The 12,975-nt window shown below is 36.2% G+C and overlaps 1 protein-coding gene across 1 annotated transcript; it reads right to left on the bottom strand.

The window, feature by feature from the left end:
* Positions 1–73: 73 nt before the first annotated feature.
* Positions 74–11,641, bottom strand: LOC144432878 (uncharacterized). Its single transcript, XM_078121175.1, has 13 exons — positions 11,506–11,641; positions 11,017–11,117; positions 10,160–10,305; positions 8,483–8,597; positions 8,002–8,099; positions 7,235–7,344; positions 6,383–6,717; positions 6,050–6,177; positions 4,923–5,130; positions 2,456–2,603; positions 1,757–2,041; positions 1,142–1,309; positions 74–766 (listed from the first exon to the last, which is right to left on the bottom strand). Exons 1-13 carry the CDS (start codon positions 11,624–11,626, stop codon positions 684–686), a joined length of 2,046 nt encoding a protein of 681 aa, XP_077977301.1. The 5' UTR covers positions 11,627–11,641; the 3' UTR covers positions 74–683.
* Between the last annotated feature and the right edge of the window lie 1,334 nt (positions 11,642–12,975).

Here is a 12,975-nt window from a genome sequence, read left to right as displayed (position 1 = left end):
TTTTTACATTTATTTAAAATATTGATGATTCAACAATGGTGTTACACAATCAATCAAATATACCAACAATATTCGGAGTATAAGAGCGTCAAACATTAGAAGATATTGTTTCGTTGATTAAACAACCAGCAATATATTCACCAAAATTGTTAAAATGCCAATAATTAGACAGTGTACGTGTTAATTGGAGGTTGACTTCATCCACGAGTAATACAGTAATAGGTCGAAATAGTGATCGCGTAGGAGGGCGCTGATTTTAGGGTGCGAACCCCCAAAAATGGATTTATTGTGCAATATTGTGTTTACAGCTATACAAATACGTTCACCAACAGGTGGTTAACTACTGTTCAGGATGTACGGTTTTACAAGTAAGTCATTACAAATAACATCACTTTTAAAAAGCCTTCAATGTGTAGCTTTTGCAGCTTTAAACTATTAAGTGGACACAAAAAAGGCAACGTTTCCAATCAAAACTTTTCCTTTACATGTGAACTATATGTTTAAATGTACCTAGATCACAATTTGGTGTACTTATTATATTATTTGATTTGATTTCTTAATTTCATTTTACTTTAAACATGTGATTAAAGTTATGGCTATTGCAAGATTATATGTATTCAGATTGTGCATTTAAAAATACTGATATCAATGGACTCAAGACGGCCAATATGAATCAAAAGTGTCTAGAAACTATACAGGCTTGAAGACAGCATAACAAGAGCAATTATGGTGAGCCATCCAGCTTGAGTTCTTCTTTGCCCAGATACTGCAAAAGAGATAATGACATTATTAAGAAATATGCATCATATCTTTCATCACTAGAATAGTCAGTTCAAAGAAGTTGCTGCGTGATGTATCCAATACTCAATCAAAGGCAGGCAAATAGACGGACGGACGGACGGACGGACAGACGGACGGACAGACAGACAGACAGACAGACAGACAGACAGACAGTCAGTCAGACAGACAGACAGACAGACAGACAGACAGACAGACAGACAGACACACTAGTTACATACCTTTTCTCTGTAGGCTCTCTTGATTGAATAACCAACAATATATTCACCAAAATTGTTGCCAGACTTAAGATAGACAGACAGACAGACAGACAGACAGACACAGACAGACATTAGTTACATACCCTTTCTCTGTAGGCTCTCTTGAAATTCTTCAGAAGTCCATTTGAAGTTACCGCAAGTCTTAAAACCCTTTGGTACAGGATTCATTTCTTCCGTGTTACCCTCTTTCAACATCATTGCCATCCCTTCCACCTGGTGGATTTCAATATGACAATGAACAAACCACCAACCTGAAAAGAAACATAAATATAGATAGATACCCATCTTGTATTTGATATTTGTCATATGGTCTCAATACAGGAAATACTGACAAAGGACAGTTTGAAGACAGTAAGTACACGTCACACAAGAAAACAGGCAACAACAAAATGTAACAATTACAGTAATATATTAAAGGGAGTGTCACTACATTTCCATAAACTTTAGGTTCTGGGACAGTCATTTCATTAATTCACGTCACATAAATTTAGCGATTGTCAAGAAACGCCAAATTGGAGCTCTATTTCACCTTTTCACCTCTACTGTTCTCATACTGATCCACATTACCTCACGGGATTTCATTAAGCACTCGGGAGTCATGAAATTACTGACCAGAACCGAAAGTTGATGAAAACACCTTTATATCATGTAATCTACAGTTATTGCATTTAGCTTTAAATACATATGGAATTACAAACCTGGATTGTCAGCCTTAAATCGTATGATAGTATATCCACCGACTGGTACGATCACTGTGTCTTTCATTGGTGGGTTGACCAGATTCAGGCCTGGAATATTATCACCATACCATGTAGAGTTACTCCACGACACGTTGTTACATCGTATGTCCTCTCCACAATCAATATCCGGGTTATCACTAACGTACAGTCCGTTTGCATCATATTCGGCATAGGCCATCTTCATGACGTAGAAGTGATGCCCATGGAAGTGGACAGGATGGGCTGTCCCACGAATTCCTTCACCTATATATAGAAAAAAATTGTAATATCTCTGACCTAAGAGAAGATTAGTTAAGGAAAGAAACACAGGATTTCTGAGAAAAAAACTTTATCACAACAAAGTAAAAATTGTTGTCAATTTGATTAAAACTTGCCCAAAGAGAAGGCTGAATTTCCTACTTTTTTCCTCTTCCGTGTATAGCTCGGGTGACCACCCGACTACCCTCTTGACCTACCGCAAATAAAAATAAACAAACCTTCTTGATCAGATTTCAATTGTTCTCAAGGAACTAAGGATACAAGTGATATGGGTAAAGTGTTGTCATGATATGTCAATACCAAACTTGCGGTGGAACATCAACTAACCTAGCTTGCCAAGGAAATGGGAAATCATAAGTTCACTTTTAATGGCAGTTATCTGCGAAAGCAGAGGCTCACCTGGATACTGTACCCTGTTGTGTAGTACAATTTGTACAGTGTTTCCTGTGGTCAGTTCCAGAAAGTTAGTACAGCTGCAGTGTTTACCCTTACATTTATCATCATCACAACTCGTCATATATTCACTGTAGTCGCCTTTAGGTAAAGTCTGTGTACATAAAGATAATATAGTTATAAACAAAAAAGATGTGTTCAATCACCAAAATGAAGGTTTTATATAGTAAGCGATACATATTTGAAAAATGGTGTTTTATGATAGGTTAAAAACTATTAAGATTCTAACTACAATCGTTGTCGTTCTGGGCTTACATCTGTATGCTTACTGTTACAAAATATACATGTTATTTCTGATATATGTAACACTTAAGCTATATATCCAATAAACCAGGTACTACTTTGGGGAGTCGCCAGTAATTACACGAGGAGGGCTAGAATTAAGCCTGGTTAAGCGAGTGGCCCGCTGTCTCTAAAAAATACCGCCAATGGCATTGTAGAACAACTGTACAGTTTTAAAAATGTTTATCCATATGCTAGTCCATGCTAACCGTAGGTGTTCATTTGCTGAATAACTATCCTGTTGCCTATCCAACCATGTTACTATCTTTGGGATATACGCTGTTGCTATGGGCGTAGTCATGTTGTTAGATATATTTGCATACATTTTTTAATGTTTTTGTTCATTTATGTACGAATTTCTGATATCATATTTGCAATATATGTGATCATTTGGTTGTTGCTAGTGACGTGGTCTTGTTGCTAGGCAAATTTACATACATTTTTTGAATGTTTGTTCAATTGTCTATTAATCCCCGTTGTTATCTTTGCAATATATGTGATCATTTGACTAATGCTATGGGCGTGGTCTTGTTGCTAGGCACATTTGCATACATTTTTGTATATTCATTTGTCTTCCAATTCCTGTTATCTTTGCAATAAACATGATTATTTGGCTGTTGCTGTGTAAATAAACATGGTTATTTGGCTGTTGCTGTGAGCGTGGTCTTGTTGCTAGGCACATTTAAATACATTTTTTGAATGTTTATCAATTGTCTATTAATCCCTGTTGTTATCTTTGTGAAATACACGACCGTTTGGCTATGGCTATGAGCATGGTCATGGTTGCTAGGTTTGCATACATTTTTTAAACGTTTACTCACTTGCCTACCAGATGATGTTGTTATTCAACCAAAATACAATGCTATTTGGTTGTTGCTTAGGGCGTGGTCATGGTTGCTAGGCCTAATTGTGTCCAAATATTATGAAGAAAATCTGCAGAATAACATTTCTAGAAACATCTCACCAAGTTTCAGTCTTATTGACATAGTACTTTTAGAGATAAAGTTTTGACCAAAATTCACATGTTTACACCTAATTTGCATATTACTGATGAGATCATTATAAGCTTAATATTTCGTCATCTATACACCCACAAATGCATCCCTGTTAAATTTCAGCCCAATCTACTGAGTAGTTTTGGAATTATAGGTTTTTGACCAAAAAGACACATTTTAGCCCTAATTTGCATATAACTGAGGGAATCATCATGTCATGAACAATCTTAATTTACCCACCCCTTAGAATGTTCCCACCAAATTTCATGCCAATCTGCCCAGTAGTTTTGGAGTTTTTTGTCCAAAATAACATTTTTTGACCCAAAACCCACATCTCAGATGTAATCATTTTCCTTTGAACAATTTCCCACCTAGACACCAGAAGTAACATGACCACCACATATCAAAGCAATCAGTCAAGCAGTTTTTGACTTGAAGTTGTTTACACACACACATACAGACAGACAGACAGACAGACAGACAGACAGACAGACAGACAGACAGACACTTTGCCATGCCTATAGCACTAATGAACCTTATCAGTTCAGTTATGCTAAAAATTACTAACCCCCCCCCTCCCCATATATTCAAAAACATAGCTTTAAATGCTGACAGACGTGAAAAGGGACAATCAATGGCAAGGACTCATTCCCATCGTTCCCGTGTTTAGATCTTAATCTTACTGACAGGGTTAAAGGCACGAATTACCCATGTCTCGATATTACCGACATTTTGTAGACACAACGATCAACATCCCCACTCAATATCAATATCTTACCACATTGCTCCCCGCCTTCACTCCTGTGAGACCCACTACTCTACCCACACAACAACAAACTGTATATGGATTCACTGCATGGTTGCCAGCAGTAATCTGACTAGCATGTACTAAATAACGTTGCAATAGTGGCCATGGTGGGGTGTTTCAACACTTGAATGTAAAACCGGTGGCAGCGACGGGATGCCACAAAATAATGCAACGTTAGGTAATATAATGACTCAAAGTAAAATGTGACAATCCCCAATTTCATTTTTGTCAAATATGGCCCTTTTAAAAGAACAGATTTGTAAGATATGACCCCCGTATCCCCCCATCAATTTAATTACTGAAGGCTCCCTTAGAAATGCACAGATACCATTGGGGGTGTGGATGGTGGCACGAAACTTCTTCCATTGACCGATGATAGCCTTGAATTATCTATACCAGTGAAGTGAAAGTTGATAAAATCTTCCATGGTATTACTTCTGTCATCTGCAGGCATCGAGGGGGGCTTAGGTTGAGAGGTTCGTGCGGTTAGACTTGCCAGTGATTTACAGTCGGTGTATACATCTGGAGGGAAATAGCTGGAAAACACATGTAATAAACAACATCAATATAAGACCGGATTATAAGACCAAGGTGAATATATATATATATATATATATATATATATATATATATATATATATATATATATATATATATATATATATATATATATATATAATGTGACCTGACGTGCTGCGACATATCATTACATAACACAATACAATACAATACAATACAATAATATACAATACAATACAATACAATACAATATAATACATTATATTATAGCATTACCAATTCCAGTGAATTTTGTGACGTCATCGCTGTACATTATTACTGATAATGTACTCCGTTATTGGGCATCGCGGCCCCGGAACGAGCATAACAATACAAGCTTATTTGTTCTGTTTCTTCATACGACTAGGTATTTTTTCGAAATGTATGTTGTTACTTATGATTGTCATTTCTACTGTTTAAAAATACAACGCATTCATGAAACAAATTTGTGTTCGCAGCAGTTCATTGAAGTGTATATGTGTGTGTACGTGTACGTACGTGTGTCGCTATGATTAGTATTCAGCTTCCGGGCCGAACATGGCAGACGATGTTCAGCGCTGTGTATATTATACGTTGTTTTGTGTTTCTCGGTCTACAAATTCACTGGAATTGGCAAAACTATAAAATAATAACAATAATGTACGCCTTCCCAGCCCATAATGGACTCAAGCAAACTTTGCACTCCATAATGGGCTCGGCTGTCGCCTCGCCCATTATGTCGTTCAAAGTTTGCTTTCGTCCATTATGGGCTGGGAGGGCGTACATTATTGTTTAAATACAATACAATACAGAATAGAATAGAATAATAGAATAGAATAGAATAGAATAGAATAGAATAACATAACATAACATAACATAACATAACATAACATAACACAATATAACATTCTGCTTTACCCAAAGGGACAGTTTAGAACTTCACAGTGGTCCAATACGGTACAGGTGTCTGAAGAGGTTGTTGGATTAATCATTGCGGCCCCGTCGTAGTGTAATATAGCCTCAACATGGCCAGGAATGATTGTTGCCTGGAAAAACAAACCAATCGGTCTATATTAGCTGCTAAGCCTCTCAAACCTCTCACGTTCTAACCGACAAATGCATTTTTCTAGTAACTTTCCTGAGATCCTGAGAAAATTTCAAGGCCAACTCGGGACGACTGGATTTAAACGAGTGTAGCATTATTGTCATAGTCTCTGCTTTATGCAAATATTTTGCCCCTCACATACTTACACCAGTAATATCGGATTTCTCCAACGTTTCCGCCCGTATCCAAAAATTGTCAACTTTCTGAGTGGCCTCAATGTAAAAATCAAACCGTTCTCCAGAATTGATAACAATGGCTTCAGTCAGTTCCTTTTTCACACTGTTACCGTCGACTGATATTACGTGCAACTCATGTTGGTCTATCGACACACGAAATCCGTAGATCATAGCAGCGTTGATCACTCGAAACCGATAGGATTTTCTTCGCGTGACTGTGAATCTCTCAATCGGAATTAGAGGATTCTCAACAACTGAACTTCTCGTTGGTAAACTGTTTGAATAACTTGCAGGGTAGTATTGGCCTGGAACATAAAATATGTTCAAAGTGATATGAATCAAATCGTGTTATATATTTATAATGATATATCCTAGTATAACGATGAACCATCATATAATGCAATGACCTTTTATAATGTACCTTATATACTAAAACCATATGACGATAATACTTTGATGAAGAGTACAACCTGTCATCAGTTGGTTGCAACCATACATACATACACACATACATACATACATACATACATACATACATACATACATACATACATACATACATACATACATACATACATTCATACATACATACATACATACATATTACACACATACATATTACATACATACATACATACATACATACATACATACACACACATGCACACATACATACATACATACATACATACACACACATACATACATACATACATACATACATACACACATACATACATACATACATACATACATACATACATACACACACACACATACTCATTGATAGAAAGTTATCATTTGCATAAATCTTGAAATTACCTTTGCCGTTAATCAATCCTGAGACAAATGGTATTACTCCAACCTCAGTGCCGTCCGACTGTTGTGTCTGATAGAAGCAATCTGTCAGGCTCTCTGCGCCAGGGTAATACCTGTGAAGAAGTTTCCATAAACGTTATTTTTATGATTTACAACTCTTTTCAGAGATGCCCTAGCTGCAACTGGGACATTTAAAAATATGTTTTGTTAGTTCCAGCAATGAACTCATATTATCGTACACAGAGAAGAGTATTGCATCACCTGTGGGTAAACGTATATTTTGTAACAGTTGCTGTATAAACGATAGATCACCGCATTCACGAATTCGAAGCAGTGTCCTCAACGGCGATCGCGATTTCAACCTATTTCTGTATAGCTTATGCATTATATATATATATATATATATATATATATATATATATATATATATATATATATATATATATATATATATATTGAACATGCTAATCAGTGGTTTATATATATATATATATATATATATATATATATATATATATATATATATATATATATATATATATATATATATATATATAAACCACTGATTAGCATGTTCAATGTCTACGAATTGGCTCGCTGAAGGGCCGGGTGTGCACCGTCACGATATTGATGATATATAGAGAGGTACAACACGGCACCTGGTCTCTACCTTTGACTTTGAATTATCAACAACAATAAAGTCCCCATCAACAGCAAATGTAACTCATGCTAAAATAATTAACTATGTGCTATATGGTGATACAACTTACCGTTGCATTTGTTGTAATATACGGTAGTTCAGATCCAGTGATACGGTTCGCATCCAATCATGGAGTAAGAAGATGAATTCGTCCTCGAAATCTTGTTCCTGATACAGATTGAATATAGAGTACGTCAAATAGATTTAATATACATGATTTGAGTAGAGAAGAATGCAAATAACTCATTAATATTCATATGATGTTTACCAAAACCTAATCTATTCTTGCCATCGCCATCAGGAAGAAGAATAGTAAGAAATGATGCAGCAAATGTTGAGATATCATGTTCACAGACAGACAGACAGACAGACAGACAGATAGATGGATGGATGGATGGATTGATTGACAGACATACAGACGGACGGACGGAGAGACAGACAGACAGACAGACAGACAGACAAAAACATAACATAACCATCCCCCATGGAAAGTTAAAATGAACTAAAAGATTTAATGGCAACCCCGAATATGTCCATTTCTTATTATTTACCTCATTTGGTGCGTTTTCGTCTTCTAGTACAATCAGTGCTCCATATAGACCGTCTGATCTCTGTGTCCCATAATGCGAATGATACCAATGTGTTCCCGGTGGAGTGGCGAGGAACCTATATAAGAATTAAAAGGTATAGTATACAGCTAGTAGAGTCACAGGGCACTCAGGCGTCGTTAGTTATGTTCACGAAAACAAACAAACAAACAATAAATAATTAATTAATTAATTAAATAAATAAATAAATAAATAAATAAACAAATAAAAGCTGACAATCATCAACAAGAGAGTAATTACAAATCATTATCAACTACAAGAACTGTTATATGTCACATGGCAACAGTCAAGATGGCAGGTTTGCAAGTTCCCTATTGTACCATAGACCCCACACGAGGGTCTATGATTGTACATGCCCGCAAGTGTGACCATTTCGCATATAGGAAAACATATAGTAATTAATATTCTTGCAGATGAGAATGACTTGTAATTACTCTCTTGTTGATGCTTGTCAGCATTCATTTATTTATCTATTTATTTTTTGCTGGTTTGTTTGTTTGTATATTTATTAATTTATTGTGTTTGTTTGTTTGTTTGTTTGTTTGTTTGTTTTCGTAAACATAACTATGTAAGCCTGAGTGCTCTGTGGTAGAGTGTGGAATTAGATATTATTCCCAAATATTTTTTTTTTGTTCAGCGAAGAAAAATACGAGTGATCTTAGGGGATTTTTCAGTACGAGTCGCTAGAAAAGTAGTAATAAGCCTTAGGTCCCAAGTATTTTTTACTGAATGAAGTATAAAAATATTGCCGAATAACTTAATTATACCAACGCCAGTAATATCAAAGGAAAATCAGGAAAGGTAATGGCAATTTTTAACGTTTTGACTCGTATTTTGAACACATCAGAACCAGTAACGTAGATTGTATATTTTTTGTTTAACGCGTGCACAAGATCATACAACATGAATATGATTATTATAAATTGGATAATTTATTTATTCATTTGTATATTTAATTAATTCAACGAGGGTGACCCTTTCATCTATACGGCTGCTTTCTCAAGTTCCTGGAGCAATCAAAATAGAATCACGCTTACTATGACTGCACTTGTTCTACGGTTTTAAAAAAGTTTGAAGGCATGTTTTGCTATAACACTGATGTCATAAAATCGTAATTAAAGTCTAGTATACCGATGGCGCAAATCCATTATTCGTATTGGTCGGCACAAAAACGTCGATGCTATTATTCCTGCAATGGTTCACTTGGCATGGTTCCAAGTGGCCCTGAACGTGAATGGCATGCTAGTACTTGACAGCCGGCGATGTCATCTACTACAATATAATCGTCTCTGAGATCGGATTTATACTGTAAACTATACATGCCAACACCCTCACCCCACCCCATCCCACCCACTGAGAGGTGGGGGTGTAATCCATGCAAATATAGAATTCAGCTGGCACTGTGTTTCCGATTGTACTATTCACATATTGTCAAAAGATTATGTCCTGAATGGGACTGATTAAGAAATGTTTTCAACAGATATTCAGATTCCTGGGCAAATAACCACAACTTTTTCCAAAAATAAATGCTATATAGTAACAATTAAAAAAAAATACCCCTTGGAGTCATTCAGTTTGTATCTTATCCATTTATTAGACAGCCACTGATCAGTTAATTACCTATAGGTGAAGGTTTCCCCTGGGTTAATTGGACAATGTGACACCATACCAACTCCGTCCATCCATGGTGTGTTACGTTGTACCATTCCATGCCAGTGAAGTGTTATCCCTTCCATCAGTAAGTCATTCTTAACGTTAACAACAACCTGTGGTCATTTTATACAAGGATAAAATTCATGTCACCTAATGATAGTTTGCAAGGCAATATCGTCCTACAAATTGTAATCAATCCCCCACAGTTTACACTGTATTACTGAAATGTTGTAATTGTAGGGTTAGAAATTTTGAAATTCGTTGTACAAGACCAATCGGGGACCCTGGGGTGACTTCTGGAGTTTTTACTTGAGTGTCTATGGAGTAAATCTTAAATGCGGAACGCAGCTACAGGAAAAATGAAGTTGTCCTGGTATTTCACTCATATTATTATTTTTTTTTTTTCAATAAGATAGACACAGTTCAAACAGGATACTTTACCTAATCGCAAATGTTTTAAAGCATTGCTATTCTTTTATGGTGCAGCAGAAACAGCGGGCTCCAGCTGAAAAGATTACACTTTGGACTTGATAAACCAACATGGTAATAACTTGTCTACTTTTACATCCCAATGGTGTGCTGCACAGTTATAAATCGAAGTTGTCGCTCATAAACATCGTGTCTCATGAGTGAAACACAAATGCACCTCCATTTTTACTGTAATAACGACACGTTCATGATAAAGAATATTTTTTTTGAGACGATGCACACATCGCATCAAATTATTTGAGTGTGAAAGCAGTGTGCAAGCACAGTTCGAATTGAAACAAAAACCTTGAAATTATGACATATATTGTACAGAAGAGTTTGTTTTATACCCATACCTGTGTTCCATTCCGTACGATGAGAGGTGGACCGGGTAACTGACCATTAATAACGATTGCAGGCCTGTACGAACCATCTGCAAAGATAACGCTTTTCATATCTGTAACAATAATGTGAAGGAGTAAAATTTAAAACATTCAGTTGAGAATGGTAACATTGTGGAGATGTTAATTCTTTTAATGTTCGATAACAATTAAATCTGCATAAGCTTACGTATCATCTGTTGAAATAAACTGTCTTGGAGAACGTGATTGGTCAATGATCGTGTATGTAGTTATTGACTGTAAAGACTGATTTCTCCGCGCATTTCGTAGTATCTTGATAATGCAACAACTATTGTTGTACATGGTTTTACGTCAATACGAAATGTATGTGTGTATGTGGGGTGCGTATTATGTGTGGATGGATGGGTGGGTGAGTGTCTATCCCCTTTCTGACCGATTCCGAGAAGCTATAATCTGATATAGTAATGATATTGTAAAACCTACCGGCATCTGTTAACTCCTCCGTTTCATCACACGTACTTGAACTGAGGATTCTTTTATGGAACTTGCCATCTTTGGTAATAACTGGACTACCAGCTTTTGTTGTCTGATTATAAAGTACCATTGTGTCCTGATGATGTACTCTCCAAATGAACTCACAAATTGTTTGTTTTCCATCTTCACTGCAGTCTCCATTCGGCTCCAAGCCCTTTGCATTGACACATGACACCGAGTAGAGTATAGTGAGGTAAACCAGTAGCTTTGCGTGAGACATCGTTTTTTGTTTAAGTAAGGGAACGAGTTCGGAAAAGTTCGGATAGTATCTGTAAGTCAAATGTTAGTCAGTTATTTCATATTGAGCTGCAGTGTTTATGTTTCAAGGGTTTGACATATGTATATTTGATGTGTGACCTCAGTATAGCGATATGGGAGCGTTCAGTATTTACAGAGGCACTCATTACAAATCGGCTCGGTGGGGAGGCCCATATTTTATAAAATGAGATTCATAGTAGGGTCACATTATTGTGTATTATATTATAGCATTACCAATTCCAGTGAATTTTGTGACGTCATCGCTGTACATTATTACTGATAATGTACTCCGTTATTGGGCATCGCGGCCCCGGAACGAGCATAACAATACAAGCTTATTTGTTCGGTTTCTTCATACGACTAGGTATTTTTTCGAAATGTATGTTGTTACTTATGATTGTCATTTCCACTGTTTAAAAATACAACGCATCCATGAAACAAATTTGTGTTCACAGCAGTTCATAGAAGTGTATATGTGTGTGTACGTGTACGTATACGTGTGTCGCTATGATTAGTATTCAGCTTCTTGGCAGAACATGGCAGACGATGTTCAGCGCTGTGTATATTATACGTTGTTTTGCGTTTCTCGGTCTACAAATTCACTGGAATTGGCAAAACTATAAAATAATAACAATAATGTACGCCCTCCAGTCCATAATGGACTCAAACAAACTTTGCACTCCATAATGGGCTCGGCTGTCGCCTCGCCCATTATGTCATTCAAAGTTTGCTTTCGTCCATGATGGGCTGGGAGGGCGTACATTATTGTTTAAACATGTGTTACGGATGAGAGAATACAACTTTTTAATATTCGCTAAGTTTTGATGTTTTGCGAGGTCACCGTGAACTCTCAGCTGTCATGAATTAATACTTAGAACAAATGTTTGCATTTCACGAATAATATTCTTCTAAGATGCATGACAACACTGAAAGTTATTATAAGATCAACAGTGTTACATAATGACTGATTACAGACAGTTGGAAGAACGATGACGTAATCACATTGTTTAGTTTTCATATTTGTCAATATCATTTGCATTGAATAAGGCAACAATAATACTTCCGTTTTAGTCATTTATAGTGCGGATTACTTTATCACCCAATCATTTGAGTATTGTATATTTTGCGTTTATAAGAATTTAATGGAATAATAAAATTATG

This window comes from Glandiceps talaboti, chromosome 3 (assembly GCF_964340395.1).
Source record: "Glandiceps talaboti chromosome 3, keGlaTala1.1, whole genome shotgun sequence".
Classification (NCBI taxonomy): domain Eukaryota; kingdom Metazoa; phylum Hemichordata; class Enteropneusta; family Spengelidae; genus Glandiceps; species Glandiceps talaboti.
The sequence above is the reverse complement of the archived record's forward strand: the minus strand, read 5'-3'. Positions and strand labels throughout refer to the sequence as shown.

Coding starts and splice junctions, on each gene's coding strand:
- LOC144432878 (XM_078121175.1), bottom strand. CDS start 11,626: ATGGTACTTTATAATCAGACAACAAAAGCTGGTAGTCCAGTTATTACC. Junction 11,118..11,505: donor GGAGGAGTTAACAGATGCCG/GTAGGTTTTACA, acceptor TTATTGTTACAG/ATATGAAAAGCGTTATCTTT. Junction 7,345..8,001: donor ATATTACAACAAATGCAACG/GTAAGTTGTATC, acceptor ACTTCTTCACAG/GTATTACCCTGGCGCAGAGA.